Raw genomic sequence first — 27,657 nt, 5'->3', positions numbered from 1 at the left:
AACCAGACCGGAAAGCCTCTCCCGTGCGGTGCTTGTTGGGATTCGTAGTCTCAGTCCCGGAAAGGGGGCTCGCGGCTGGCCGAGCTAGGACTACAACTCCCATCAGGCAACGCCACTCCCTTTCCCGCCCCCTTGCCACGGCCCACCTGCCCACCGCGGGTTAAGGCTGGGAGGCCGCAGCGTGCGGCGAGGGCCGCCGCACATGCGCCTTGAGGAAAGATGGCACCTGCCGGCTGCTGCTGCTGCTACTGCTGCTGGGGCGGCGCTGTGGCCGCCGTGGACGCCGCCCGGCGCGTCCTGGTGCTGCTGTTGCTGGGGGTCCTGTCCGCCGGGCCGTGCCCGGGCGCCCTGGCCACCGAGCACTACTCGCCACTGTCGCTGCTCAAGCAGGAGCTGCAGCACCGGCAGCAGCAGGAGGCCCCGGCAGGCGGCGGCTGCAGCCCGCAGTCCGGGGACTGGGGAGACCAGTACTCGGTCGAGTGCGGCGGTGAGTGGGCGGCGGCGGGCGGGCGTCCGGGTCGCCCGGGGCCGCGGGGGAGGCAGGGCCGTGGGAACGGCGGGCCCCGGGGCTGAGGTGCTGGGCCGCCCGGGCCTCGCCGCCCGCAGCGGCCGCGCGCCGTATCCTCCTGCGGGAGCCGGGTCCGCGAGGTGTCACGCCGGGGCCGCTTCCCGCCGCTCGCACCCACGCCGCTGCGCGCCCTCCTCTCGTAGCCGCCGCGGGGAGGGTGGTGAATGGAGAAAAGAGCTGACAACATGTTTCTGGGGCCAGGGCCGCCTCTCCGGAGTCCTAGCAACTGTTGAAAGGGTGGAAGAGAAGATGGCAAGTGTCCCGGGGCAGCCCCGGTACCCGCTCCGGGACCCGCGGGTACCAGGGGAACGAGGGAAGGACCGACGGACGAAGGAGGACCGGGCCTAGCGGGGGGCCGCGCCCGGAGAGGGGATGCCAGGCCTGTCTTAGGCCCGGAAATCAGGTTTTCTGACCTCCTGGGTTGATGTCTTGTATTAAACATAACCTCTAAAAATTTGATGCCTGAAAGAAAGAAGGGAACAAAAGCGCAAGCCCATTTTACCTTCTCGTTGACATCTTGCTTCCAGTTATTTAAGACTGACCTGTGACCTGTCAGGTGTTTCCCAGAGGGCAAAAAGGGCCCAGCAGGCCTTGAGCCCTTGTATGTCAGAGCTGTGTGTGTATTGGAACTAGGCCAGCTCCTTCGTTAAGATGGGCGCTATTGCCCTCAGCTTAGTAAATCATGGCAGATGCCTCAGGGGCAAAATTCGTGTGTATGGTTTTTTTGTTTTGAGGTTTTCCATTGGGTCTTTTCACCCTTCAATCCCCTCCCCTTCCTTTTCCCTTCCTGTCCTTTTCCTCTTCCCCAGAATTTACTTAAGGCTTGCCTTTGAAAGGTCTGGGTCTATCGAACTCCTTAGAAGCTGGCTGGATGCTTTTATGGCCTGACTGTGGTGTTCTTTACTATTGTGTAACTGGGAAGACAATAAGTAATTTTTAGTTGAGATGAAATGTCAAGATTAGCACACTCTGATTTCCTTTAAGCATAATCTGACTCCCTTAAGGAAGTCTCACTCATTGGAGGGTTTGTGCCTTCTTTACTTTGTAGTAGGCATTGGCTAGTAACGGCATACAAAACACGGCCAGTGTTGCAAAGTGGCAAAAGAATGGCTTTTACCTCTTCGCTTTCTGTGACTCTGCACAAGCTAATTGCTTGTCTTTGCAAAATTGCTGCCTCTCTAAATTGAAGACACTGTTACCTAATTACAGGGTTTCATTTTCTTCACAAGAGTGCTGTGAGGAAAGTGGGAAATAACCAACATACATGGAGTGCTTGCTGTTTGCCAGGCACGGCTATAAGAGCTTTAGGTTGATTAGCCTATTGTCTTAAATCTGTCAGCACACCAGTCACTACCTCATGGGATGGTAGCTCCTTTTCCTCAGATGGGGAAACTGAGATACAGTGAAATCATCCCTTTCCTGGGGCCCCACAGCTGTAAAGGGAGGAGCCCAGGCAGGCAAGCTCCAGACGAAACTTTGTCTTAGACACTAAGTAGTTACAGGTAGGAAACCACATCTGTAGTATTTGCTAGCATATAGTACGTTATTATGTAAATCTTCATTTCCCTTTCCCTCCTGTAGTCATTTGATGCTCACTGGCTCAGGAAGACCCAGATTCTAGGTAATGGAAGACACAAATCGATTTCTATTATGAAATTGCTTGATATTCTTGACCTAGGCCGCTCATTTCACTCTGTGGCATCAGGCTTATGCCAGCCTTTGAGTCCTTATTTGAGCCAACTCTGACCTGTATTATGCTTTTCCCCTAGATTATATAGGTTTTCATGAACTAGGCATTTGGAGGAATTCTCCTTTCCATTCTACCAATGCCCTCATATGTGGAAACCATTACCTAGTGTTCTCTGCTTCAGAGGATGAACACTACGAGTATTTTTAAGTGTAATTTATTCAGATGTTTCACTTTTCTATTTATTTCCCCCACATAGTACTTATTTTCATAGTTTGGAATTACCAATGTGCTATTGCAAATGTGTGGCATGAGTCTTTGAGCCAGCCGCTCCTGGGCTGACATCAATGTCCCGTAGCTGCTGACAGGTGCTAAAGTGGCTTGGCTGCTGCTGTTAGCCCCAGTTAATCATTCCCAAAAGCAACTGCTTATGCTCCTTGGCACTCCAGCTGTTTCTCTTAGCTTTACTGGCTGCGGTACGTGACAGAAGCCATCTCTATTGTGGTAGCAATTCCCAAAGTGTCTCTCATTTCTCCGTCCTCATCTTGGACAAGTAGGTAGAAGCCGGACCCTATGAAACCTGCCCCAGTCCCTCACCTTTCTAAGAAGAACAGATGTAGGAACAAAATCAGGTTTTACAGCTAACCATATTGTAACCTAGGGGCTCATGTTCTGAATCCAGAACTCCCCTCTGATCAACATAAGGGTCTACATAAGTGCCAGGATCCAGATGAGACAGTTTCTCAGAGCCTCACCGTCTGTTAGTCGTACCGTCATCACGTGCTGCCTTTCTAGCCACAAGCTTGTCCCTATCAAGCCAGTCCCTATACAGGGGACAGACACAGAAACCTTCCCACAGCTTTTGGATTCAGACAGCTGATTTCATGCCGGCTTGAGTCTAAATCACACCTTCTGATGAGCTGTATGTGTATTCTCTTAACACAGAACTCCCAGTGATTATAAAGCCAAAGGCAACAGCTGGTGGGAGCCCATAGGTCTGAACACAGCACTGGCAATGACTGTGCTGTGTGGACCATGATCAAATGGAATCCAGTGCCTGGGAGCAGCCGCATGCTCGGGGCCAACCCCCACTGAGGTCCTGCTGCAGAGACAGCATGGATGACCTGGGTGCCAGGGGTCTCAGCCTGACTTTGCTGTTCCCAGGCCCCCCTCAACTTTCTCTTCCAGTGCAGTTTTTGTATTTTACTTGTCAGGGGTCGCAGCCTTACTTGGCTGTTACCAGGCTTCCCTCACCTTTCTCTTCCAGTGCAATTTTTATATTTTACTTGAAAGGCATGTATAACCACAGATGTCAGATCATCTCTCAGTTTTAGTGTGGGAAAAATAATCTTACTTTTAAGAAAAGTAAATACTGTAATGTACATATTTTTTCTTTTTTTTTTTTTTTTAAGATTTTATTTATTTGTCAGAGAGAGAGAGTGAGCACAGGCAGGGGGAGTGGCAGGGAGAGGGAGAAGCAGGCTCCCCACTGAGCAGGGAGCCTGATGTGGGGCACCATCCCAGGACCCTGGGATCATGACCTGAGTCCAAGAGAGACACTTACCTAACTGAGCCACCCAGGCATCCCCATATTTTTCAAATAAAAATAAATTTCCCTTCCTTGTTACCTTTGCCCTGTTTATAGTTTGAAATTGTGGGAAGAAATAAGGAACAGAAGTATTTCCCTAATTTTTTCCCCTAGTTTTATATTTGTAAACACTATGTACTTTCTTATTTAGTCCTCTCAACACTGTGGCAGGTACGGTTTTTATCCTCATTTTACCTAAGGTGAAACTGAGGCAGAGAGAAATTAGGTAGAATGTAGAGAACGGTAGAACACAGTAGAGCCAGGGTTTGAACCTGCCCTCCTGACCATTTGTGTATTATTTCCTTGGTAATATTTCCCTCTTAGTATAATTTCTTATCAGTATTAATGATCAAGTCCTACACCCTTCACCTTTGTTGAAAGTTACGTTCTTAAGTAACTTCTAGAATTTTATATTGGCGTATATGGAAGGATGCTTTACTGCACCTAGTATTTTGAGCTGTAGAGCTAGAGTGGATCTGTTCTTTCACGGGAAAGCTATCTGTGTGCCTACTACTTGCTACTCAGTGTTCTGGACCCTGGGAACACAGCACAGCTGGCCAGCTTCCCTGAGTGGAGTCTGCCTTCTTGGTGGGGGCGGGGGGGGGGATGAGTGTGGAGTAGGCTCAGTGATAAGTGCCTTGAAGAATAAAATGTACTGTGTTACTTTGCGAGGGGGCCAGGGAAGGCCTCTGGTAAGGTGGCATGAACAGAGCCCTGGACAGCGTGAGCTTTGGAGAGATCTTGGAGATGTCTTCATTTGACACACCAGTGTTGTCGATGTGGTAAGTGAAGGTCTAGAGAAGCTGTAACGTGTCTGTCGGTTGAAGACTTTGTCTCTCTCCTCTGCTCTTCCTGCTGAAGCTAAAACCGCATCTCATTCAAAGGTGGCATTCATCCTGTAGTAGAGACATCTATGTGTTCTTTACAGACTAACATGTATTGTCATAGGTCAAACGTGTGTCCTTCTTGTAATTGTTTCAAAAATACTTTCATTTTTCTTCTTTAAAAATGCAGTGTTTATAAGGACAGTGACTGTGATATTTTTTTCCCTTTGTACTGCCTTCTTCAGATCTTTGTCTGCTCCTAAGTGAGGTGGTCCTTATGCTGGTGTCTTTATGGTACTTCGGAAATGGCCGCCTTCACCTAACTAGCAGCACTGCCTACGCTTAGTGCCTCAGTCAAGTTCAATGATTACTTTACAACCTGAAGTCATTTTCTTTAGTTTATTGAAACTAATAATGCAAGATTTGAGCTTATTTTCCCACAGCTTTTTGTGCAGAAAAGAGCATTTGTGTCTGATTTGGGAGGTGTTAACTGCCAGAAAAATAAGGAAGTCCAACCCATGTTTCTGACAGTCAGTTAGACTTAAGGATTGTCCATATATCTTCCTTAATGGAGGAATCGGGTATTTAAATACATGACATGGGTCTTACTGCTCACAGCACTTAAATCATTGCTAAGCCTTAGAGGTGGCAGGGAATCAGTAGAGGGACACTTTTATAATGAGACTTATTTCCTTTTTTGTTCTGGCTATGAGGAAATAAGGACCAAATTTTATGCTCAGTCATGGTAACTGTGGTAACCCTTACTGTTATATTTGCTTGATCCTTTTTCCCTTGGCCCTGATTTTCTTTGTGTGTTATCATATACAGTTTTGTGGCAAATCTCTTCCAATCTTTTTTCAACGTATACACAAGTAAATTTGCCAGTGTCAGGTAACCAGCTTATTTTGAGTGCAGAGACCGAGGCATAGAGCGGTAAAGAGATTTATGTCCTCCAGCCCTGGGCACCGTGGTATTGTCTGGAGGATACTTGCCTCTTTTGCCACTTGAACAGCATCTTTCAGAAAGTTTCTGCTTTAGGAGATGCTTTTTGTAGCACAAACTCTATGAAGATGATAGCTGTGGTATTTGCATACTCATGAGCTTTCTCAAATAGATCTGTTGCTATTAAGAATTACATTTACCTTTTGGGGCGCCTGGGTGGCTCAGTCGTTAAGCGTTTGCCTTTGGCCCAGGGCGTGATCCTGGTGTTCTGGGATCGAGCCCCACTTCAGGCTTCTCCACTGGGAGCCTGCTTCTTCCTCTCCTACTCCCCCTGCTTGTGTTCCCTCTCTCGCTGGCTGTCTCTCTCTCTGTTGAATGAATAAATAAAATCTTTAAAAAAAAAAGAAAAAGAATTACATTTACCTTTTAAAAGGTCTGTACACTGGTAGACATGTTCAGCTTTGGTTAATGAGGATTCGTTTTCTCCCCTCTCTGGATGAGGGCAAAAGATATGTGGCCTGGGTTTTAGAACCTACCCTACGTGGACCATGCCCATAGGAAGTGGCTGAGCACTTTGTGTATACGGACTTTTCAAGAAGTTCTCTAGCACATAGACACGGCTTGGCTTCACTGCACTCCCTAAATACTTGGCCAACTGACTGACTTTTGAAGCTTCCCCTTTTCACAATGTGGTGTTTTAAAGAGGTCATTTTATCTTTTTTGTTTGGGCTTGTTATCTCGCCGATAGAATAAATGCAAAATTGATTGAAGTAGCAGAATTTTAATACTTTTCACTCTGCATTAATGCTAACATTTTCCTCTGTTACTTTTTTAAAAAAATTTTACTTTTTATTGGAATGTGACATATACAGACAAATGTGTCACAGGTGCTTACTTCATGACTTTTCACAAACCGAACAACCTGTGTTAACTAGAAAGAACCCCAAATACATATCTGATAGTGGTTTTTAAGCTTGCTAATAAAGTCTTATTCCACATTACCCTACTTTCATTTGGAGGTAACTTGGTATGACTTTATTTCTGGTTCAGGTACCAGCACCTGGTCCCTGATTTGCACCACTCAGGTGCTGGTGTTCTGTAGGTAAACAGTCAGAAATCCTGGGTCAGATGGTCTGTTTCTTCTACACAGAAGAGCAGTTGAGTTCTCTTGTGACCTTTTCCTGCCCGTGTTTGGGGTGTTCAAAGTGACTCTGGGGGCTCCTGGGTGGCTCAGTCAGGTAAGCATCTGCTTTTGGCTCAGGTCATGATCCCAGGGTCTGGGGTCCAATCGAGCCCCACGCTGGGCTCCCTGCTCTGCTTATCTCTCTCGCTTTGCCTCAGCCTCTCTCCCCCACCCCCTACTTGTGGGCACGTGCTCTCTCTCACTCTCTCTTTCAAATCAATAAATACAATCTTCAAAGTGACTGTTCCTTTTTCACTAAGGGTTTCACACCACTGCCTAGATTTGTTTCAGCTTTCCCCGTAGAGTCGATGGTATTTGAGAGCATGTGTAGGTTTATGAAAACGTCTTCAGCTCTTAAAAGTATGTGTCACTTGGAGCATCTGCTGTGTGTTCAATCCATGCTACAACCCCAGGCTAAGTGAGTAGCCTTTGCGGCTAAGGCTGGCTGCTCACTTTATTGGCTCCAGCGCCCGCCCCTCAACCCGGTTCTGTTCTTGGATCGGTGCCACATCATTTGCTTCCCTGCCTCTTTTTCCATTCTGCAAGGCTGACCAGCTCCTTTTCTTTTGGTTGTATACATTCTTTATGTGTGTTAATACTTTTGTGTGGGTTAATACAGCTTTGATCAGATTATATTCATGCTTGGTTATAAAGCCATTCTGTCTCTTTAAGATGGCTTTTGCAGATCTTTGTTCTAATGGATTAATTATATGTTGACTTTATAATCTAATTCCCAGCGGGCAGCCTCTATTTTCAGGTCGTTTTATGATAACTTACACATCTCAGGTACAGATGATTAATAATTTTGTTACAACAAAAGAAGCACGTGAATTCAGAGGAGGAGAACTTTTCCTCCTCCTACTTTTCCTGGGATTAGATTCTAAAAGAAACTTACCATTTGGGACCATCAACCAATGTGAGGTACAAGGTCCTCAACAGTGGTTGTCTTACAAATGCAGAAATTGATTAAAGCAAAAGGCAGTATAATTGCTGCTGCCTGGCAGCTGCTCGGCCTTTGGGTAGCTCCTTCCGCCCCAGTGATGCTTACTGCTCTTCCCAGGCCACCCTACACCGAGGACTAGAATTGCCTGACTTCCAAGTCCTAGCCCATCCATGGGAAAAGCCCAGTCATCCTTGTTTTTGGGTAAACTTGGCACAGTCTTATAACTAGAGCAAGGTGGTCAAGTGGTGAGTGCAGCCCAGCAGCTGTTGAGTTCCCTATAAAACATCTTCCTTCAGGAATTGGCTCTGGGTTTGCTGTTCACAAGCTTTCAGTCAGTTTCACCTGCAGACATGAATGTATGACATGTACCTGCAACTTCCAAAGCCACCATCTGCTCACGAAGCGGTCATTTGATTTGACTGCGAAGGAAGCAATCTGAAGAGAACTTCCCCGCCATCATAGCTACAGCCCGCCTGCAGCTCTAGGCATAGCTGTGTGCAGTTGTTGGACACTCCGTGAGTGTAGCACTTTTTTGGGGGGCGGGAGATCTCATTCCCTCTTGTCTTCCGTCAGCACACCAGTGGCTATAATAGCTCCTGTCTAGAAAAAAACAAGTCACAAAGACAGGACCACACATCCTTCCAGCTGCCTCTCATCTCTCTGCTTCCTTGATAGCAGAATTCCTCAAAGGAGCTGTGTCTATGCAGTCTCCAGTTTTTTCTTGAACCTACTGCAGTCAGCCCCTCGTGTCTCCACTAAAACCGATCTTAAAATCAGCTATCTATGGGGTTTGGGAGGACAGGAAAGAAGTTTGATGGCATTGCTCTACCTGAACCATCTATTATTAGGACCCAGCATTGGCAGAATGGGTGGTGACAAATGGACCAGGCACCTCTGTTGATGTGGTGTCCTAGAGCACGGATGTGGCAAGTCTCGGCTTTGCAGTTTCTACATCTTCTGACCTTGTACACATCCATTAACACTGAGCTAATTTCCCCATGTGTGTGATGAGCCTAAGGTGTGTTCTGCCTACCCCAGAGGACNNAGGGAAAGAGTATTGTGAGAGCATTTTGAAAACTGTAAAGTGCTGTGAAAACCAAAATAATCTGAAGGAAAGAAGGAAGAAGAAATGAACAGCAAAACTCTCCAAGTATTTTAGCCTAGATATGTATACAGTGGACCCTTGAACAATGAGGGGGTTAGGGGCACCAGTCCTCCCCCCACCGCCACCCCACGCACATCATCAAAAACCGTGTACAACTTCTGACTCTCCAGAAACTTAACTATCAGCCTACTGTTGACTGGAAGCCTTACTAATGACAAATAGTTGATGGACACGTATTTTGTATATGTATTATATACTGTATTCTTAGACTAAGATAAGCTAGGGAAAAGGAAATGTAGTTAAAAAAATCATAAGGAAGAGAAAATACATTTACAGTAGTATGCTGTATTTATTTTAAAAATCTGCGCGTAAGAGGACCCATGCAGTTCAAACCCAGCCATTTCCTGCGAATTGTGGGCATTATATTTCCTCCTCACAAAAGTCCTGGGAGGGTATGTGGTGGTAGTTGTTCCTGTTTTACAAATGAGGAAACAGGCTAGGAGACACAAAAGGACTTGTGCAGTGAGCCAGCCTGTGAGGCATCTGATGGGGGTCAGGCTGGCTCCAGAGCCCATGCCCTAAACTACTCTCGTGCTTTGCCTCCAAACTAAGTACTGTTCCTCTGACTGCACATTTAATTAGATTTCACTGTAAGAGCTGGTTCTTTGAAAATGCTGGTAACGTTTAGACAATTCTCTAGCAAGGCTCATCAAGAAAAATGAGAAGAAACAAATACTTGACTTTGGGGATAAGGGAGTATAATGGAAAATGAGAACCATTGTAATAACTCTGTGTATAGCGTTATGGCAAAGATGTAAAACAATTCAGAGAAATGTTCTTCAGATAGTTCTTTAGGAAAAAAAAGGCAAATTACCAAGTTCATTACCCTCCTCTTAGATAACGTTGCCCCCACCGGGGTCAGCTCTGTGTTTCTTGTTAAGCTTCCTGAGTTGTCATTGAGCTCCTACCTCCCCCTGTTCACTCATCCAATGTTAAGTTAATGATTATCAGATTCATACCTGCAGCTCTTATCTTTCTCTGGAATTTCCTAACTATATGCGAGACAGCTTCTAGCTGAGTATTTCCCGGGCACTGGGCTCTTGACTGCCCTCTGAAAGTCATTCTTCCTCCTAAACTTCCATTTCAGTTAATGGCCTTGCACCTTGTGTTGCTATACAAACTGGAAACCAGTGCCTTTGTCCTCTTTCCATGCCTAGTTTTTCTCTCAAAGCCCTGTCTTTTTTACTTCTTATACCTTTTTGGAGTCTGACCCTCCATTTCAACCCAGTGGTCTGTGCCTTTGGGCTTTTCCCATTTTTTAGCTGGCTGTGGCCTCCTACTTGGCCTCCTGCTCTCGTCTTCTGGCTCTTCTCTCCTCACACAACTGTCTGTGATCTTTCTTCTACATAAGTCTTCAGTGGCTTCTTCGTGTGGAAGAAGACAGGGAATAAATGACCTGGAAACTAAGCTTGAGTAGCAAGAAAAGGAAGTAAGGGAAATTGGAAGCAGTGCCTAGAACAAAGCCAGAATGAATGAATGAGAAACAGAGCAACAGTAGAATTGATAAATAGATCCGAAAGTTGGTTCTTTAAAGAATAAAATAGACAGCCTGCTAAGGCTAACACGTAAATAGGCGAGCAGAGGCAAATGTACATTAGGAATGAGGGGTCGTGGGGGCACCTGGCTGGCTCAGTGGTTAAGTGTCTGCCTTCGGCTCAGGTCATGATCCCAGAGTCCTGGGATTGAGTCCCTCATTGGGCTCCCTGCTGAGAGGGGAGTCTGCTTCTCCCTCTGCCTACCTCTCCCCCTGCTTGTGCTCTCTCTCTGTCTCTCTCTCTCTCACAAATAAATAAATAAAATCTTAAAAAAAAAAAAAAAGGAATGAGGGGCCGTGTGGACAATTGTAGAGGCCATGAGAATTAAGACACAAATGTGGAGAAATCCCTGCTAATAAGGTTAAAAATATGAATCAATCAATAAATGTTTAGGAAGATGATCTAAAAGAAAAAGATGAGATTCTGTATTGTGTTTTGAGAATATTTCTGTAGTAATTATCTTTAAGTTTTACTTGCGGGGCACCTAGGTGGCTCAGTGGGTTAAGCATCTGCCTTTGGCTCAGGTCATGATCCCGGGGTTCTGGGATCGACCCCTGCATTGGGCTTCCTGCTCAGTGGGGACTCTGCTTCTCACTCTCTCTCTCTGCCTCTCTCCCCACTCGTGCTCTCTCTCTCTCTCAAATAAAATCTTTAAAAATATATATAAAATAAAATAAATCTTACTTGCATTATCTGAGCAAGGAAATTATGGAATAGATTCCATTTCTGTGGAAGTCTATACCATCTAAATACAGATGGTTGGGTTGTTATTGTAAAATAATCAAAGCCGTAGTGAGCTAAACAGTTTTAGATTGAAGAACAAATTTAACCTTCTGTTCAGACAACTGTGGGTATAACTATAACAAACCGTTTTTCTCTCACAGATCCTACGAAACCAGCAAAAAACACTGATGCCAGAATTTAATATAGTTGTGGGGGCAGGGGTGGGAAGAAAGCTATAAAAATGATAAAAATCCTAAGTAAAATATTAATAAGTTGAAGCCAGCAACCAATTAAAATAATGATGTGCCTTGGCCAGTTAGAATTTATTTTAGAAGTACAAAGATGGCTAAACTTTTTTTTTTTTTAAGATTTTATTTATTTATTTGACAGAGAGAGAGGGGGATCACAAGCAGGCAGAGCGTCAGACAGTGGGAGAGGGAGAAGCAGGCCCCCTGCGGAGCAAGGAGCCCGATGTGGGGCTCGATCCCAGGGTCCTGGGATCATGACCTGAGCTGAAGGCAGATGCTTAACTGACTGAGCCACCCAGGCGCCCCATGGCTCAAGTTTTTTAAAAAATCGAATTAATCTCCTTAATAGGTCAAAGGAGAAAAATCATATGATTATCATAAAGACATTTCCAGAAGCACTTGATAAAGTTCAGGCAGTTTTCCTGATTTAAAATTTTTGGTAAAACAAAGAATAGAAGAATCCTTCCTTTATATGGTAAAATACATCAATGTTAACCCATAGCCCTATAGAGCATCTTCCCACTGGAAGCTCATGAGTGTTAAATGAAAAATCTTATTGTCAAAACTTGAGGAAATTCTGGGTCATTTAATTAAGTACTAATGTCAGGAATAAGCCGGAGTACGAGTATTAAGCACTTTTTTGGAGGTTTTATCTAGTAAAATAAGATGCTAAATGAGTATAAATATTAAAAAGACCTTGATATCATTAGATGTAGATGATACAATTACCCATTGAATAAATGAATCATTAATAGAGCTATTAAGAATTCAGTAATGTGGGTAGATAAAATATTCAGCTCTAGCAGTTCAGACAGAATATTTACAATATGCTTGCTTTCTGCCTGGACCATTCTGTCCAGCCAGCTGCCCATGGACCTTCACCTTTTAAATCTGGAACTTCCCTCAGGTCTCCCTTCACTCTTGCCAGCACAGATCCAGAACCAGATTGCCTGGATTCAAATCCCACCTCCACTGCTTTGCTGGAGGGTAGCCATGGGCAGATTACTTAGCCTCTTGGCCTCAGTTTCCTTGTTTTTAAAATGAGGATCAGAAGTATGCCTCTACCCTGTGAATTCTCAGTATGAGCTGATGTTGTTACTCACATCCTCAGGAAACTGACCCCGAGTACTGCTTGCCCTGACTATGCTCTAGTCGTAAGTTCTTTAAGCTGCTGTGACTTGTCATTTCTGTGTGATTTTGATTACTTTTGGTTTCCCTCACTGAACTATAATCTAAAAATTTTTCTTAATTTTTAAAAAGATTTTATTTTTATTTGTGAGAGAGTGAGAGAGCGCAAGAGAGAGCACAAGCAGGGGGAGCGGCAGGCAGAGGGAGAAGTAGGCTCCCTGCTGAGCAAGGAGCCCAATGTGGGACTCAATCCCAGGACCCAGAGATCATGACCTGAGCCAAAGGCAGGTGCTTAACCAACTGAGCACCCAGGCATCCCTGAACTATCATCTTCATATAATAGGACAAGGGTCATTTTTGGTGTTGAAGACCACTGAGCAGTGAGTGCAACGTAGTAGATACTCAACAAATATATACTGAATCAACGGTTATCCACTAATTTTCTTTTTAATCACAACAAATTTGAATGTGTAAATTCTATAGAAAAATTGTAAAATTTCGCATAGGTTAATAAAATAGTTGAATAGATTAAATTTTGTAAAGTACTCCTCTGCTCATTCATCTGCAGTATTAACAATTCTAATAAAAATCATAAGAGTGTGGGCCCCTGGATGGCTCAGTTGGTTAAGCGTCTGACTCTTGATCTCAACTCAGGTCTTCATCTCAGAGTTGTGAATTCAAGCCCCATGTTGGGCTCCACACCACTGGGTGTGAGGCTACTTAAAAAAAACAAGAAAAAGTCATAGAGGGACCTTTTTTGTTTTGCAACCTTAACAAAATGAAGTTTATCTGAAAGAAAAATGTTGATCCAAATAGCCAAGAAACTCCTGAAAAAAAAATGATGAGACTTTGCTTTACATTAAAATGTACGTATTTATTAAAAGGGTGCGTTATTGAAACAATGTGATACTGTTCAAGTCAGAATAAGATCATTATAAGGGATTAGTCTAGAAACAACAAAATACAGGTTTATTGTAGAGAATTAAAATTTTAAAGATATTAAATTAAAAATCTTATCCAATCTCACTAAGTTTGAATTTAAATAGTACAGAAGAAATTTAGTCATATGGGGAAGTGTTTATGTCATTACATTAAAAGAGCAGGTTACAAAACAGTGTATCTCCTTCTATTCTCACAACTCAATGATAACTAGTAGCAAACATATTTTAGCTCCTTCTTTGTGCCAGAAACTGTACCAGATACTTCACTTCTATTTCCTTGTTTAAATCATCTTGTTTTAATCAACCACTTCTGTGAAGTAGATACTGTAATTGACCCTGTTTTATGAATGAAGAAACCAAAGATTGATGAGGCTAGGTCAGTGGCCAAAAGCCAGTAAGTCGTGACAGACAACAGGAATTCAAACCCAGGCCATCTGATTTCAGCACTGTCACTTAATTACATTAGTTACACCAAAATCTTCACTGTGGTTCTCAATGTGTGGTAGTATTCTAAATGACTTCTGTTTATGTTTTGTGATTTTTGTATATTTTCTAGAATGAACATGTTACTGTAATTTTTAAAATGTCAGTGTCCATGTAGATTGGACAGTCATCTGTCAGAGCTATTGTCATTCGATGAAAATAATCTCAAAGATTCCTTTCAAAAAAAAAGTCTTGAAACAGACTTCCATAACTATAATGTAAAGGCAGTGTTCAAATTGATACTTTAATAGGTGGCCCTGAGATAACTGGAAAATAAGACATTGTCCTTTCTATCTTAGGCCAGAAGAGAGCAAATGATCTAAAAATTAGTTGTTAAGACAGACACAAATGAGAATTTATCTCAATCAGTTTACACAGTCCCTTGAACATAATTTGATGTTCTTTAATGACTGCTGAATTATATCATATCTTTAAAAATAATTATTATTGAGGGGTGCCTGCCTGGCTCAGTTGGGAGAGCATGTGACTTTCAGTCTCAGGGTCATGAGTTCAAGCCCCACGTTGGGCATGGAGCCTACTGACATAAATAAAAGTAAAAATAATTATTGAGACAGAATTCACATAACCTAAAATTATCTGTTTTCCAGTGAACAGTGGCATTGAGTACAGTCACAGTGTCGTACAACCACCCGGAAACATTTCCATCACTCCAAAGTAAGCCCCCTTACCCACTCAGCATTTTCTCCCTCTCCCTCCTTCGGCCCCCGATGTGCATTCTGTCTCTGTGGACTTACCTATTCTGGTTATTTGTATCAGTGGAATCATACAATAGGTGACCTTTTGTGTCTGGCTTCTTTCACTTTTGTTTTGGAGGTTCTTAGATTATTTGTATTTTTGGGTCCTTTTGTGTTGTAATATGTGTCAGTATTTTATTCTTTTTAAAAATTTATCTTTAATATTTGAATATTTCCAAATATAGGCAAGCATTTTAGATGTCGCTTAGAGTGAAGTCTCCCAATTTTGAAATTCTGTTAGTGAGCTAAAGTATAAATGTAGATTTATTATTACGGGCGTGAAGTGTTGTACTAATTCGTGATGATTGTAGGACATCCTTTTTTAAGGCTGAATAATATTCTACTGTATGTATATACCACAATTTGTCCATCATCTGTTGATGGACATTTGAGCTGTTTCCACTGTTTGGTTATTGTAGATAGTGCTTTTATGAAGATGCATATACACATCCTTGTTCGAGTCCCTGTTTTTAGTTCTTTGGGGTATACACCTGGGAATGGAATAGTGGGACCATATGGTAATTCTGTGTTCAACTTTTTGATGAGCCACTAAACCGATTTCCACAGCAGCCACACCTCTTTACATCCTCATCAGCAGTGCACAAAGGGCTCTAATTTCTCTACATCCTTGCCAACACTTGTGATTTCCCATTTTTGAAATAAATATAACCATCCTTGTGGGCATGAGGTGGTACCTCATTATGCTTTGATTTGCAGTCTCTAATTAACAATGATGTAGAGCATATTTTCATGTACTCAGTGGCCGTTTGTGGATCTTCTTTGGAGAATTGCCTATTCCAGTCCTTTGCCCATCTTAAAAAATTTTTACTTATTCATTTGAGAGAGAGAGGACAAACAAGGGGAGAGGCGGGGAGGGTCAGAGGGAGAAGCAGACTCCCCGCTGAGCAGGGAACCCGATGCGGGGCTTGATCCCAGGACCTAGAGATCACGACCTGAGCCAAAGGCAGACGCTTAACCAACTGCGCCACCTAGGCGTTCCTCCTTCCCCCATTTTTTAACTGGGTTGTCTTTTTCTTGTTGAAATCAAGAGATATTTATATATTCTGGATACTAGACCCTTAGTACACACCTTTTTTTTTTTTAAGATTTTATTTTTAAGTAATCTCTATACGCAATGTGGTGCTTGAACCTGTGTTCAAGAGTCGCACGCTCCACCAACTGAGCCAGCCAGGCGCGCCTGTACTTATCTTTTAACATTAGATCTTCCTGTCTTGACTTTGGTCTCCCCTTTGTGATTTTTTTAAATCTCCGGTAAATGCTGCCAGGTAGGACATGTCTAACAAAGGGATCTGAACAACTACTGTATTAATGACTGGTTGTGAGGATATTTGGAAACCACAGAGTGTTACACAGCTCTCATGTGGAAGGTAGGATGCCCCTTTTAGTGTTTTTTGCTTTGTCCGTGGTTTGGTTTTGTAGATTCTTCACCCTATAATTCATAGTTAGACACCAAAGAGCCATAAATATAAGGTGAGGAGAATAACCAGGAATGTTTGCTTTTCAGAGTCCTCCTTTTTGAACTTCCACGACTCAGACTGCGAACCCAAAGGACCACCACCCTGTGACTCATTGCTTTCCCTCAACACTGAAAAGATTCTGGTACGCATCTTCCATACATGCCGTCTGTTTTGTGACCTAGAGCACAATGGTACTGGTTTGAAAAGGCAGAGGTCACCTCTGTTTATCAACTAGGAGTTGGTTCCAGTTGGTTCTACCTGCATAAGATAAAGATAGGTCATCTGGTATTCAGTCACATTGAATTATTATGACTCATGAATTGGATGGTTGATCATGCTAGATCTCGGCCTTTTTACTTTAAAGTTCCAGTGTATAAAGGGGGGAGATCACAGCTGACCCTTATTTCTAGAAACTTCATGTATTTGAAGGTATAATATGATCTTATTTTTCCAGCCTTTGCCTGTGTGGGTATCTTTTATGTTTTTAATTATCAATACCAGTCAAGCTGCATAGGAGACCTCTCCACTCCAGGGAGGAGTACCTGGTGCTGTGTGACTTCTGTCTCTGCCTGTCCATGTTAGCACATATGCTCCTTCAGCCTTGCTGCCTCGAGGTGGAAGGCTCTGCTTTTTGCTCACACTTAATTCTCTTAAGCTGAGTGGTTCTTTCAGTGCCCAAGATTAACATATTTTTTCTCCAGGCCTTTTCCTTTAACATCCATGTAGATATTGCTTGCTTCTTTCCTTTAAAATTTCCCTTTAGGATAGTCTTTCTTTCTCCAGGCGAAGCTTTGCCTTTGCGTGTAAGAACTACTGAAAATAGGTAGAAATTGCAAGCTAGAGAATGATCAACAAATTTTACCTAACTCGCTGCCTAGTGATCAGCTTGATATATGGAAAAACTTGAATTAGACTGGTCTCAAGCCAGAATGGGCTATCTTGTAAGGTAGTGAGTTCTGGCCATCACTAAAAATGTTTAAGTAGGAATTGGGTAATCCCCACCTTGGCTAGGCGATTAGATTCTTAGAATTGTTAGGGACCTATCTTCTTACTGACAAGAATTCAAATATTTCCTACGTGTTGCATTTCTGGTTTAAGATGGCACTAGCTAGTAACCTATGGGAGAAAGCTCATCAATCTTGGCCTTTCATTTTCCCTAGGTTGAAAATATGGGAATCGGACTATTCATTTCTTCATTAATTCTCCAGATATTTATTTTACACCTATTATGTGCCAGGCGTTGTGCTAAGTAAGTACTGGGAATACCACAGTGAGCCAGCTAGCCCCAGTCCCTACGCTCGTGACTCCTAGTCACTAACCTGATAATTATACAAATAAATGTAGAAGTATAGCCAAAGGTCAACATAATCTCCCTTAAATTAGAGGGGATCGGGTAGGACAGCTTTCAGGAATTGAAACATAAGCAGGGACCTGACGGGTGGGTTGGAGTTAGTCTGCCAGCAAAGTGGGGCTGTGTATGTAAGCTTCCTTGGTCAGAGCTTCTCGCCACTGTCCACAGAGGATATCGATAGATGCGGTATTAGAAGTGGGAGAGATTCTTTCTGATCAAGAAATCAATTTGTCCGTGCTATACTCTCCTGCCCACTTCTGTCAGGTTTTATTTCTAATAAAATAAGAACACTTCGCTCAGATATGCTCTTCACTATACTCCTGATGTTGTTTGGTAACTGATTTCTTTTTATGGGACTTCATTTTTGGTCTCTTCCCGTATCTTTCTGCACAAAGGCTTGGCAAATGGGAGACTCTCATTGAATACTGGATTTTTTAAGCACTGAAAGCATTATTCATAGACTCCTTTTCTTGGCTGTAAGCAATTTATTAAGCAGAAAAATCTTTGCATCTGTGTGCTTATCCGTGACAGTCTGACAAAGAGGAAAGTCTCGTGCCTGGACACACCCAGGTGTATGTACTGTGATGTCTTCACATGTCCTTAAATCTGCCGCTTATTAAAGCTGTCTCTCGAGGATCCCGCTCCAAGGCTTCCCATAGCCGCTTCCAGCTATGGAGCAGAATGAGAAGGAGCCGCAAGAGGATAGAGTTTCTTTCTGTCATCAGGGTTTTACGGGAAGAAATCGAGTGTTAAACATTCCCGTGGTAGTGGGATTTTCAGATGTTTCATTTTGTCTGGAGTCCTGAATGGAATGAGCATTGATCCCGACAGGGGATGCCCTTCTGGCCCATAGCTTCTAACTTGTGTTCTAACCCCAGAGGTAGCTTATTCGTGACCTGTTTTATTTATTTTTTTTAATTTAAATTCAATTAGTTAACATATAGCATATTATTAGTTTCAGAGGTAGATGTCAGTGATTCATCAGTTGCATGTAACACCCAGTGCTCTTTACATCATGTGACCTCCTTAATGTCCATCTCCGTTACCCCATCCCCCCACCTCCCCTCCAGCAACCCTCGGTTTGTTGAGTCTCGTATGGTTTGCCTCCCTCTCTGATTTTGTCTTGACCTGTTTTATAAGCATCCTAAATACCATGCTATATCTAAACATCAGTCTAGATTTTGAGAGTACAGGGAGTATAAGTGGAAGTGCCTTGTTACTATTATTTGAGTCAGTGAAGCCCAAGGCGCCACAGTTCATTACTGCTCATGAACACCAATCATTAGCTGAATAGCACATATACTAGTTGGAAGAGCATCTCATGTAAAATTATTTGGCTAATACAGGCCTGTAGGCATCTGTACTATGCATTTTTAAAAAAGAGGAACTCAGTTAATTGGGGTGTCACTGGGTTCTAATCCTGTGGTTTGCCAAAAGCCACAAATCTTTAGTCTCTCTCTTAGTTTTTTGCTGTATCTTGTGTGTGTGCAAGTTTTACTCATGTCTTAGGCGAATCTAGTATGAAGTAATCACTTTAACGTGTACCCTGTAACTAAGGGTATCACAAGTTAGCATCAACAGTTGAATCTTCTGGCGAAGTGACAGCTGTAGTATCAGACATGATTTGTCTCCAAAACACTATAGAGCCGTCATTACCCACAGTAGACCAGTACTGCCTATAAAATCACTCCAATTACTAAGCTAACTTACTTATTTCATTTTCCCCTGGTTCGCACTCTTGTTTTAGCTTTCCTGCCAAATGTGCATGTCTGTATAATTTCTTCGTAGGCAGATCTACTGCCTTAAGTAGGAGGGAGATGTTCATCATCTGCTGTGCTTTTTTCACTAGAATGTCGTGTTTCTTGGTCAGATTTTGTTGGTCCTTTGGTGGCATCATCTCTGTACAACTTGTAGGTCTTATTTTAAAAATATTTTTAGTTAAAAAACAACGTCCTGTCATCCAGCCTCATTGGAGGACTGTTGGCTAGAATGTGATCTTTGCAACCTGAACAAGGTCATTGAATAGTTTCTGAAAACATGGAGGGAGCATGAAGCAGCCAGCAGGATGGATCCCTATGGAAGTGAAAAGAAACTTGTTCTTAGAAACAGAACCCCTGGGGCACCTGGGTGGCTCAGTCGGTTAAGCTCTGGACTCTGGGTTTTGGCTCAGGTCAGGATCTCAAGAGTCATGGGATTGAGCCCTGCACTGGGCTCTGCGCTCAGCTCGGAGTCTGCTTAAGATTCTTTCCCTCCCCCACCCCCTCTGCTGCACTTCCCCCAGCTCGTGCGCTCGCTGTCTCTCTCTCTCAAATAAATCAATCAAAAAAAGAAAGAAACAGAACCACTAATGATAGGGGAGGAGACAAATCAGTTATACACAAGCTATGTGTATGAAGTGCACAATTGGTGTTTATTAAAGTGAAGCTTTTCTTGCTTCCATATAAATTAAATGGAGCTTTAATTTTTTAAATTGCAGGTCTTCATTGTAAGCTTTATCTTCATTTGCCATAAGCTAAGTCATATGTTTGTTTCTGTTTCAGAGCCAGGCCAAGTCTATTGCAGAACAAAAGAGATTCCCGTTTGCTACGGATAATGACAGCACAAATGAAGAGCTAGGTGAGATCTGAATCTGGGAGAGGGGGTATTCCTGGGGCATTTGCCTAGAATTTATGATCTTGGGTAGGGCATTCAACCTTTGTGTGGGTCCGTGTGTTCTATGTCAATATAATACGAAATGGAGAAAATACAAGGTCTGCAGGGAATGATTGGTAAGGACCTCGGTGTTTCTCTGGAAATTAACAATTATGGTACCGAGTCCTTAGGAGCACTTATCATTCATTGAAAGGTAACTTGTGAAAGCAGAGGAGACTCCCACCTACCGTAATCTGCTGTGTAATAGAATAGCTAGGTTTAAGTCAGTTTTACCGTGAGTCCCGTCAGTTATTGTTGGGTCTAAGAAGGTGGGTGTAGAAAGTTTGAGTTCATTCAGATCTGCAGAAGGGTCCTGCAGTTTGGCTTGTTGGGGGCCTGTTTTCAAATAGGCTGGTTCCGCTAGGGTCTGATAGGCTCATTGTCAAGTCAGCTTGCTGTTGAAGGAGTGGAAACAAAATTGAATACAGGACTGAACAGGGCAGCTGGACAGACTTCACAGAAGCATGTGCACCTGCCTGGTGCCTGGTGGCCTAAAGTGCCTTTGGAAATGCTTTTCTAATTTACATAGAACTATTGTATCATTTCTGTAGCCATGTGCATTATACCTTAAGACAGAGCACCTTGGGACGCCTGGCTGGCTTAGTCGGTAGATCTCACGACTCCTTATCTTGGGGTCGTGAGTTCAAGCCCCACATTGGGCCTAGAGCTTACTTAAATAAAATACTGAGTACTTCTTATATTGGCTCCTTTGCTCTGTTAGTGCAAATAAGAGTTGACTATTTTGAAAGTATTAATCACTTTTTGGTGATATTCTTTGAGTAGGTTTTGAGAATTACCTGTTAAGAAATCAGATTTGGTCTTTTCTGGGGTCCTTGGGTTCTGATCAGCCCCATATTCATTTATTAAGTCATGAATTAAGGGCCCAGGCTGTGCCAGGCCTGTTCTATGCTCTAAGACTAATCCTACTAGACCTCTATGCCCTGAGCTGGCTTAGGATCTGTCATATTACAGTATTTTTTCCTTGGAAGAGCAGCTTCTGTCGACACATGTGTTGCTGGGAGATGTGGAATTGCTGAGCAGTAATGATTTCTGTGAGAATTCCAGTGTTTTCTTTATGTCTTTGGACTGCCATAACAAAATTTAGATCTTAATAGTTATTTATAGTTTTGCAAGATTTGGATTTTTTTTTAATGGATAGTTTCGGGTTTTTTCTCAAAAAAGTGTTTACTTTTAGATAGAAAGATTTGAGAGCTGCATTTGATTTTATGTAGTGGAGTTCAGCAGCCTAGTCATGGAGAACAATTTAAACATGATCCTAAGTACAGTCATATTTATCTCTTAAAAACTGTATCCATTTTTACAGGTCACTTATTCATTTGTTCATTCCACAGATATTTACTGGTTGTGGGGAGAGACATAGGAAATTCTAAAACTTTAGATCTGAAAGAAATGTTAGAAGATGTTCTACAGGCTTGTTAGGCAAGACCCGGAGAGTAGGGAGAAATGGCTGAGGTCCCCATGATCACCCTGCTGGTGGCTGGCAGAGCCAAGCCCAGATCTTGGCTTTCTGATATATCGCCATCTTCCTGCCTTCAGAGAAGAACAAGTTTACATTTCCATCCCTGTTCATGTAATCATCCAGAAATTCAAACCATTTTTGCAGTCCAGCCCAATACACAGCAGTTTTGGTACAGCCTTGATTTCAGGGGAGTGTGTTAGGGTGGGTCTCAGAGCAGGCAGCCTGGATCCTTTGTCTCACCGTACACTGTGTTTGGACAGTTTGTTCAACTGCACTATGCTTCATCTCCTTGTCTTTGAACGGGGATAATAACTGTACCTGCCTCATCGTGATCGAGGAGTAAATGAGTTACTACATGGAAATGTCCAGAGTGCCATGCACATAGCCGTCACTGTTGTTCTTACTGCTAATACTCCTGGCCTCTCCCCAAAGGTGTCTCTGCTTACCTTGTTAGCTGATGCATCTGAATGTATCCATTCTTATTCTTCCACTTATGAGTTTGACCTTAATTTATCTTTTCAAAGAAATTACGACAAACCAGCCCTCTTTATTTTGACGAATGCCCCCAAAGCTCTTGTCTTATTATGACACTCAATGCTTTTGAAGTTTACTTTTCTCAGGTTAGTTATGGGGACACTCTAAGTCTCTTTCTACATTGAATGTTTTTACTACTTTTAACTCTCAGGAAATTTCAGCTCTTCACGCCAGTAAAACTTTTAGTGGTCTGTCTCCTTGAACACCTCTAGGATTGGAGCATTGTGATAAAGCTTTTTTGCAAAGAAATATGATCAGAATAGTATTGTGTTGAGTGAGGAATACAGTTTTTTCAGGGATATTTGGGGATTTAGGGCAAACTTTATAGATGAAATGTAATCTAGACTATCAATAATTTATTGCATTCTGGACCGGTGAAAAAATTTAGTCCAAGTATTGCCTTGTATTAAGAGGTTGTCATGGCTCTAATTTCAAAATACCAATTACTGACACAATTTGATCAGAAACTACGTGTTTATCTTTAGTGTATATTTTGAGTAGCGTTTTGACTGTATTTTGAACAGAAGAGGTAGGAAAAAGACTACTGTTGCGTTGCAGTCGTGTGAATTAAGCATTCTATTAATATATATTAATTGGAGCCTGTGCTTTTGTTCTTACTCAGTAACTGGCAGTAAGTTCAGCAACCCCCAAGGATTGAGATTTTTGAGGCTATTTGGGTATTTCTCATAACTTTCACAGTAAAATCACGTTGCCATGTTATGTGGGCTTTATTCAGGCTCATTACTAGCTCTTCTGATGTATTGACAGGAGACATCATAAAGGTTATTCATATTTGAAAGTGAGTGATGGGCCTAGAAAAAGATAATTACTTCTTATAGGCAATGTTTTATGGATGGCTTTAATAATTTAAATCTTGAGAGCGCTGGAAGGCTGATACCAGGTGCCGAATGGTGGAAGAATTCAAGTACATCTTATAACTTGCAGGTTTTCTTTAACTGCTTCTGGTCCCCAGAGCTGCAAGTTAGGACTCAGCCAAGAATTTAGTTACTGATTCCACTCAGAGATCCTTCATTCTTTCCTTTAATATTTTTGTATTTTGTTTCATAGCTATTGCCTATGTGTTGATTGGCAGTGGACTCTATGATGAAGCGATAAGACATTTTTCAACAATGCTTCAGGTAATTTTTCTCCGTAATTATGAAATTTCAAGTTAGTCATGACAGAAATCTGGACTTATGTGTAGCTAAGGCGCTGCAAGAATGCGTTGCTTTTAGGATCACATAAGAGTGAAGGAAATCAGTCCCAACTGAGCACTTTCTTGGAGTAGGCCTTGAAACAGTGCTCTCGTTTAATCTTTGCAGTATTAACTTTGTTTTAAGTGAGGAAAGTGAGATCAAAAGAGGTCAAACAGTTGCTCACAGTCTCCCCACCATTAGCTGGAAGACGTGGGACCCAAATGCAGTTTAAAAGAAAAAAAAAAGCTAGCTTTAGTTCACTTTCCTCTCTACCATGCTATCTCCCAGAAGATGTGGATGCTGGAAATTCTTGGACGTCCATATGTTCACTTTCCATGCAGGAGCTGATCTGCATGGTTCCACTCGTGGATTTATTTCTCGCCACAAAGTGTAATTGTGGGACTCTTCAGTGGAAGTACTAAGCCTTTTCTGATTGATGGCCGTATTAAAATCTGGCTAAGATAAAAGGCTTGAACAAACATCTAAGAGTTGCAAGGGAGACCCGTAATGCAGCCTTACATTGTTGGCCTTATATCCCTTATCTTTATTTAAGTGCTCTTGTGGTGCTGACCATTATTGATAGTTGTCGACGTGTCTGTGCAGTAGACTACAGTGAAGAAATGTGGTCTTTCGAGTTGAAGATGCCCATGTCTACTCCCCCTTGCTCCTGGCTAGCAAGTTATTTTATCTCCTGGCTCATGGACATAATAACCATAACCTCCAAAAATATTCTTGTTAGGTTTTTTTTTTTAAAGACTTTATTTATTTATTTGGCAGAGAGAGAGGCAGCGAGGGAGGGAACACAAGCAGGGGGAATGGGAGAAGGAGAAGCAGGCCTCCCGCTGAGCAGGGAGCCCGATGCGGGGCTTGATTTCAGAACGCTGGGATCATGACCAGAGCTGAAGGCAGACGCTTAATGACTGAGCCACTCAGGCGCCCCTTCTTGTTACGTTTAAATGAAATATTCTATAAAGTCCTTAGTACCCATTGCCTGGCACATAATAAGTGATCAGTTAATTTTAGCTTCTCAAAGTACCATTCTAGCATATTCCTAGTTATAGAACAAACAGATAATTTATAATCCAGCAGGTAAACTTCGTTTGAAATATCAATTTTGAAATTCGTGTTCTACTTTTTTTTCTTCTTTAAACATAGAATTAATTATATTGACAATTCTGTCTTCATTCTCAAAAAAATCACAGATATTTTTAGTGATTACTTTGAAGTCCTCAGATCCACCCGGTTGTGTGTTTGAGTGCTCATATGGAATGACAGTCTTAAGTGGTGTTTAAAGTATGAAGGGTAGATTATCAGTAGTTTTACAAATCGCCTTTCTGGTAGACACTGCAGTATTTAAAAAGGTAAGCAAGCACTTCATACAGTGAACACTTGACCCTGGTTTGAACGGGAGGTTTTGGTACATTTATAGGAGAAATGTTGGTTAATCTGTGGTAACTAATAGCAGAAAACAGTGAGAGCTTGAAGATATTACCAGTGCATTCAACTTTCTGACAAATACTATTGTCGTAGTTGAGAGCAATATAAAAATGTTAAAGAACTCTAAATAATAAAAAATTTCCTAATTCTGCCACCCCACCATTATTGAAATTTTTTGCTTATAACCCTTTCAAAGTTTGCATTTGTGTTTTATAATCTGAATATGTCTACTATTTTGTATTACTTTTCCACTGAATTTTATACTCTGTTTTTCAGTATTTCTCTCTAATCTTATGCTTTTAATGGCTCTATACTATCCCTCGTGTTGTCCATTTATTGTTGTAAAACTCCTTTCTCTTGCAACTGCATTCAGAAAGTAGATCAAAATTTCTCCCTTTGTGCCAAGAAAAGGTGTTAATATTGAAGTCTGATAGAGCGTGCTCGTCAATCTGCAGTATAATGGGTTGCTTGCAAGTGGGACATTTTTCTTTGAGAATATGCGGTTTATAAGGTGGGACTCCTTTTCTGTGGATTCAGGATGTTGAGGGGGCAAGAACAGAGGATGGGGAGCAGTAGAAGTTCAAATACTTCTGGCCCACAGAAGACAGAGCTGGGTGACCATTTATAACATATTTTTATATAAGAACAAGAGCACCTTTGGCTTTCCTGCAGGTGCTTTTCTTGGTGATTTCTGTCTTCTCTCCCTTTATTTTGGTGCTTCCCAGCGTTTTCCACATCATGACACAGGTGGAAAACCCTGTTTGCGTGACCCGCGGGAGTCAACAGAAGCAAATTTAGAGGCATCCGGTGGGGCTCGGTGAAAATTTGTCACATTTTCCTTGTGTTATGTAACTATGATAAATACAGGGATATAATGATTGATAAAAAAATGCTGGCATTCTTATTAAAAAAATTCTTTTCTAAAAATTATTTTTTAGATTTTTATTTATTTATTTATTTATTTGAGAGAGAGAAAAAGAGGAAGCACGAGTGGGGGGAGGACAGAGGGAGAGCGAGAAGCAGACTCCCTGCTGAGTAAGGAGCCTGACGTGGGGCTCGATCCCAGGACCCTGGGATCACAACCCGAGCCAAAAGCAGACGCTTAACTGACGGAGCCACCCAGGTGCCCCTGTTCAAAAATTTTAATAAGAAGCTCAGTCCTGCTTTTCCAGATAAAACTTTTCCATGTTAGGTTTTATATTTGAAAGTGATGCACATGATTCCTATTTAAGAGCTTTTCGTTATTTTCTTCAAATTCTTGATAGCCAAACTCATCAAGAAACTGCACAAGTAGGGGGTAGCCAGTATCCAAAGAAGAGTTAGTGCTCTTTCCCCAGTTGACTAAAACTTCTTTTCATACCATGAATCAGAATTTGCAGAAGTCAGCCTCTTCAAATTGTATTTTAAAAACATGATCTTTCTTTAAATCTAACTGCTCTTCCTTTTCTTTTACTGGCGAATGTAGTGGCACTGTTTCTTGCGGTAATGACGTTGGTTTTTGTCCCAGCAATGTTTTTCCATGGCCAGGGTTCAGGAGGGTGGTTTGCTCACCCCTGCTGTGTGGCTGCCACCCTGCCGCCCTTCCCTCTCCACGCTGGGACCGGCCTGAGTATGGCCGCAGAACCTGCCGCTGGGTGTGCACCTGTTCCTTGTAGGGCCCTCCACACCTGCAGAAACTCTGTATCTTTAAGCCAGCCAACGGTCTCTAGCAACTCTGCAGTGGCAGCTCCTGGCACACAAACTTTTCAGGGTTTTTGAATTCGTGAGCACTTGACAAAACTTTTCTTTTGGACAGCCCGGGACTTCCAGTATGCAGCAGCAGAGTGTGGAATCTGATTCCATTCCTAGGAAGCTGAAAACAAATGGCACCATGAGAGCTCGATTGTATTAGAGTCACCATTTTTATAACATCGTGTAATGTGACATTGGGATCTGCGCATGAGGACTGCTTACATTCCGAAATGACCTTTTGATGTAAAGCTTTGAAACCTTGCTTTTGTCTTAGCTGTACCACGAGGAGCAAACTTAGATGATATTTCCACGGTCTCTGTTGTTGTGAGCTGTGTGTTTGAGTAGTTATTTAACTACGGGATAGTTGGTACATCTATGAAGGAAAAAAGTGCTCCTCGGGGTTTCTAACTGAACACAGTTTCAAAGCTTAATGGAGCTGTCAGACTGCACTGAAAACTCTTGATTTAAAAGCTTGTGCATTCGTGTTGGCTGTACATCAGTGTCCTTCCTCCCGTGTCAGTGCATCGGTGACAGTGCTCTTGGAAAGTGGAACCATTCCCCAGCTGCCATGCTTCTTTGGTCCCCTTCCAAGGCTCAGAAACATGAGTATTGCAAAAATCGAATAAGATCTTTGTTATTAATTGTGTGACCTTGAGCTCATCTGATTCGGGTAGAACTGAATTCATAAAAATGTTTGTTTCTTATTTTACATTAGCAGACAAAGTGTGAAACATGACTCTGCATACCATTTGTAAACATCCTTCTCGTAATTAGGTACATGGGTCTGCCACTTGGGCAAAACGGAATCCTCATTACATTGCCGTGCGGTGACTTTTTTTGACTTAATTTGTCTTCAATCCAGTGACTTTTGAATTCTAATCAAAAAGCCAGCCTTGGTGGTGGAAAAATAAATATTTATAAAATTTAAAGTCACTATATAAATGGTATAATGAGGTTAGGAAATTAGGCCTTTTTGGATGTGAAAAGATCGATGTCTTGGGAATTGAGACATCTAAGTGTACATGACTCCAGTAAGGTAACTGTCT

The 27,657-nt window shown here is 42.4% G+C and overlaps 1 protein-coding gene across 7 annotated transcripts in view; it reads left to right on the top strand.

The window, feature by feature from the left end:
- Positions 1 to 129: 129 nt before the first annotated feature.
- The window catches only part of TTC13 (tetratricopeptide repeat domain 13), a 77,310-nt gene continuing 49,782 nt past the window's right edge, over positions 130 to 27,657 (top strand). For 3 of the 7 annotated variants that reach the window (XM_040624144.1, XM_040624141.1, XM_040624140.1), the window contains exons 1-4: positions 130 to 487; positions 16,239 to 16,333; positions 20,083 to 20,158; positions 23,316 to 23,386. In XM_040624144.1, coding sequence (XP_040480078.1) covers positions 220 to 487; positions 16,239 to 16,333; positions 20,083 to 20,158; positions 23,316 to 23,386 — 510 coding nt within the window. In that variant the 5' untranslated portion in view covers positions 130 to 219. The remainder of the gene's footprint in view (positions 488 to 16,238; positions 16,334 to 20,082; positions 20,159 to 23,315; positions 23,387 to 27,657) is intronic. The other 4 variants (XM_040624146.1, XM_040624145.1, XM_040624143.1 and 1 more) reach the window with 2 other exon arrangements.

Source organism: Ursus maritimus, unplaced genomic scaffold, assembly GCF_017311325.1.
Source record: "Ursus maritimus isolate PB19 unplaced genomic scaffold, ASM1731132v1 scaffold_7, whole genome shotgun sequence".
Lineage (NCBI taxonomy): Eukaryota > Metazoa > Chordata > Mammalia > Carnivora > Ursidae > Ursus > Ursus maritimus.
Note: the sequence above shows the minus strand (reverse complement) of the source record. Positions and strands in the feature narration are given on the sequence as shown.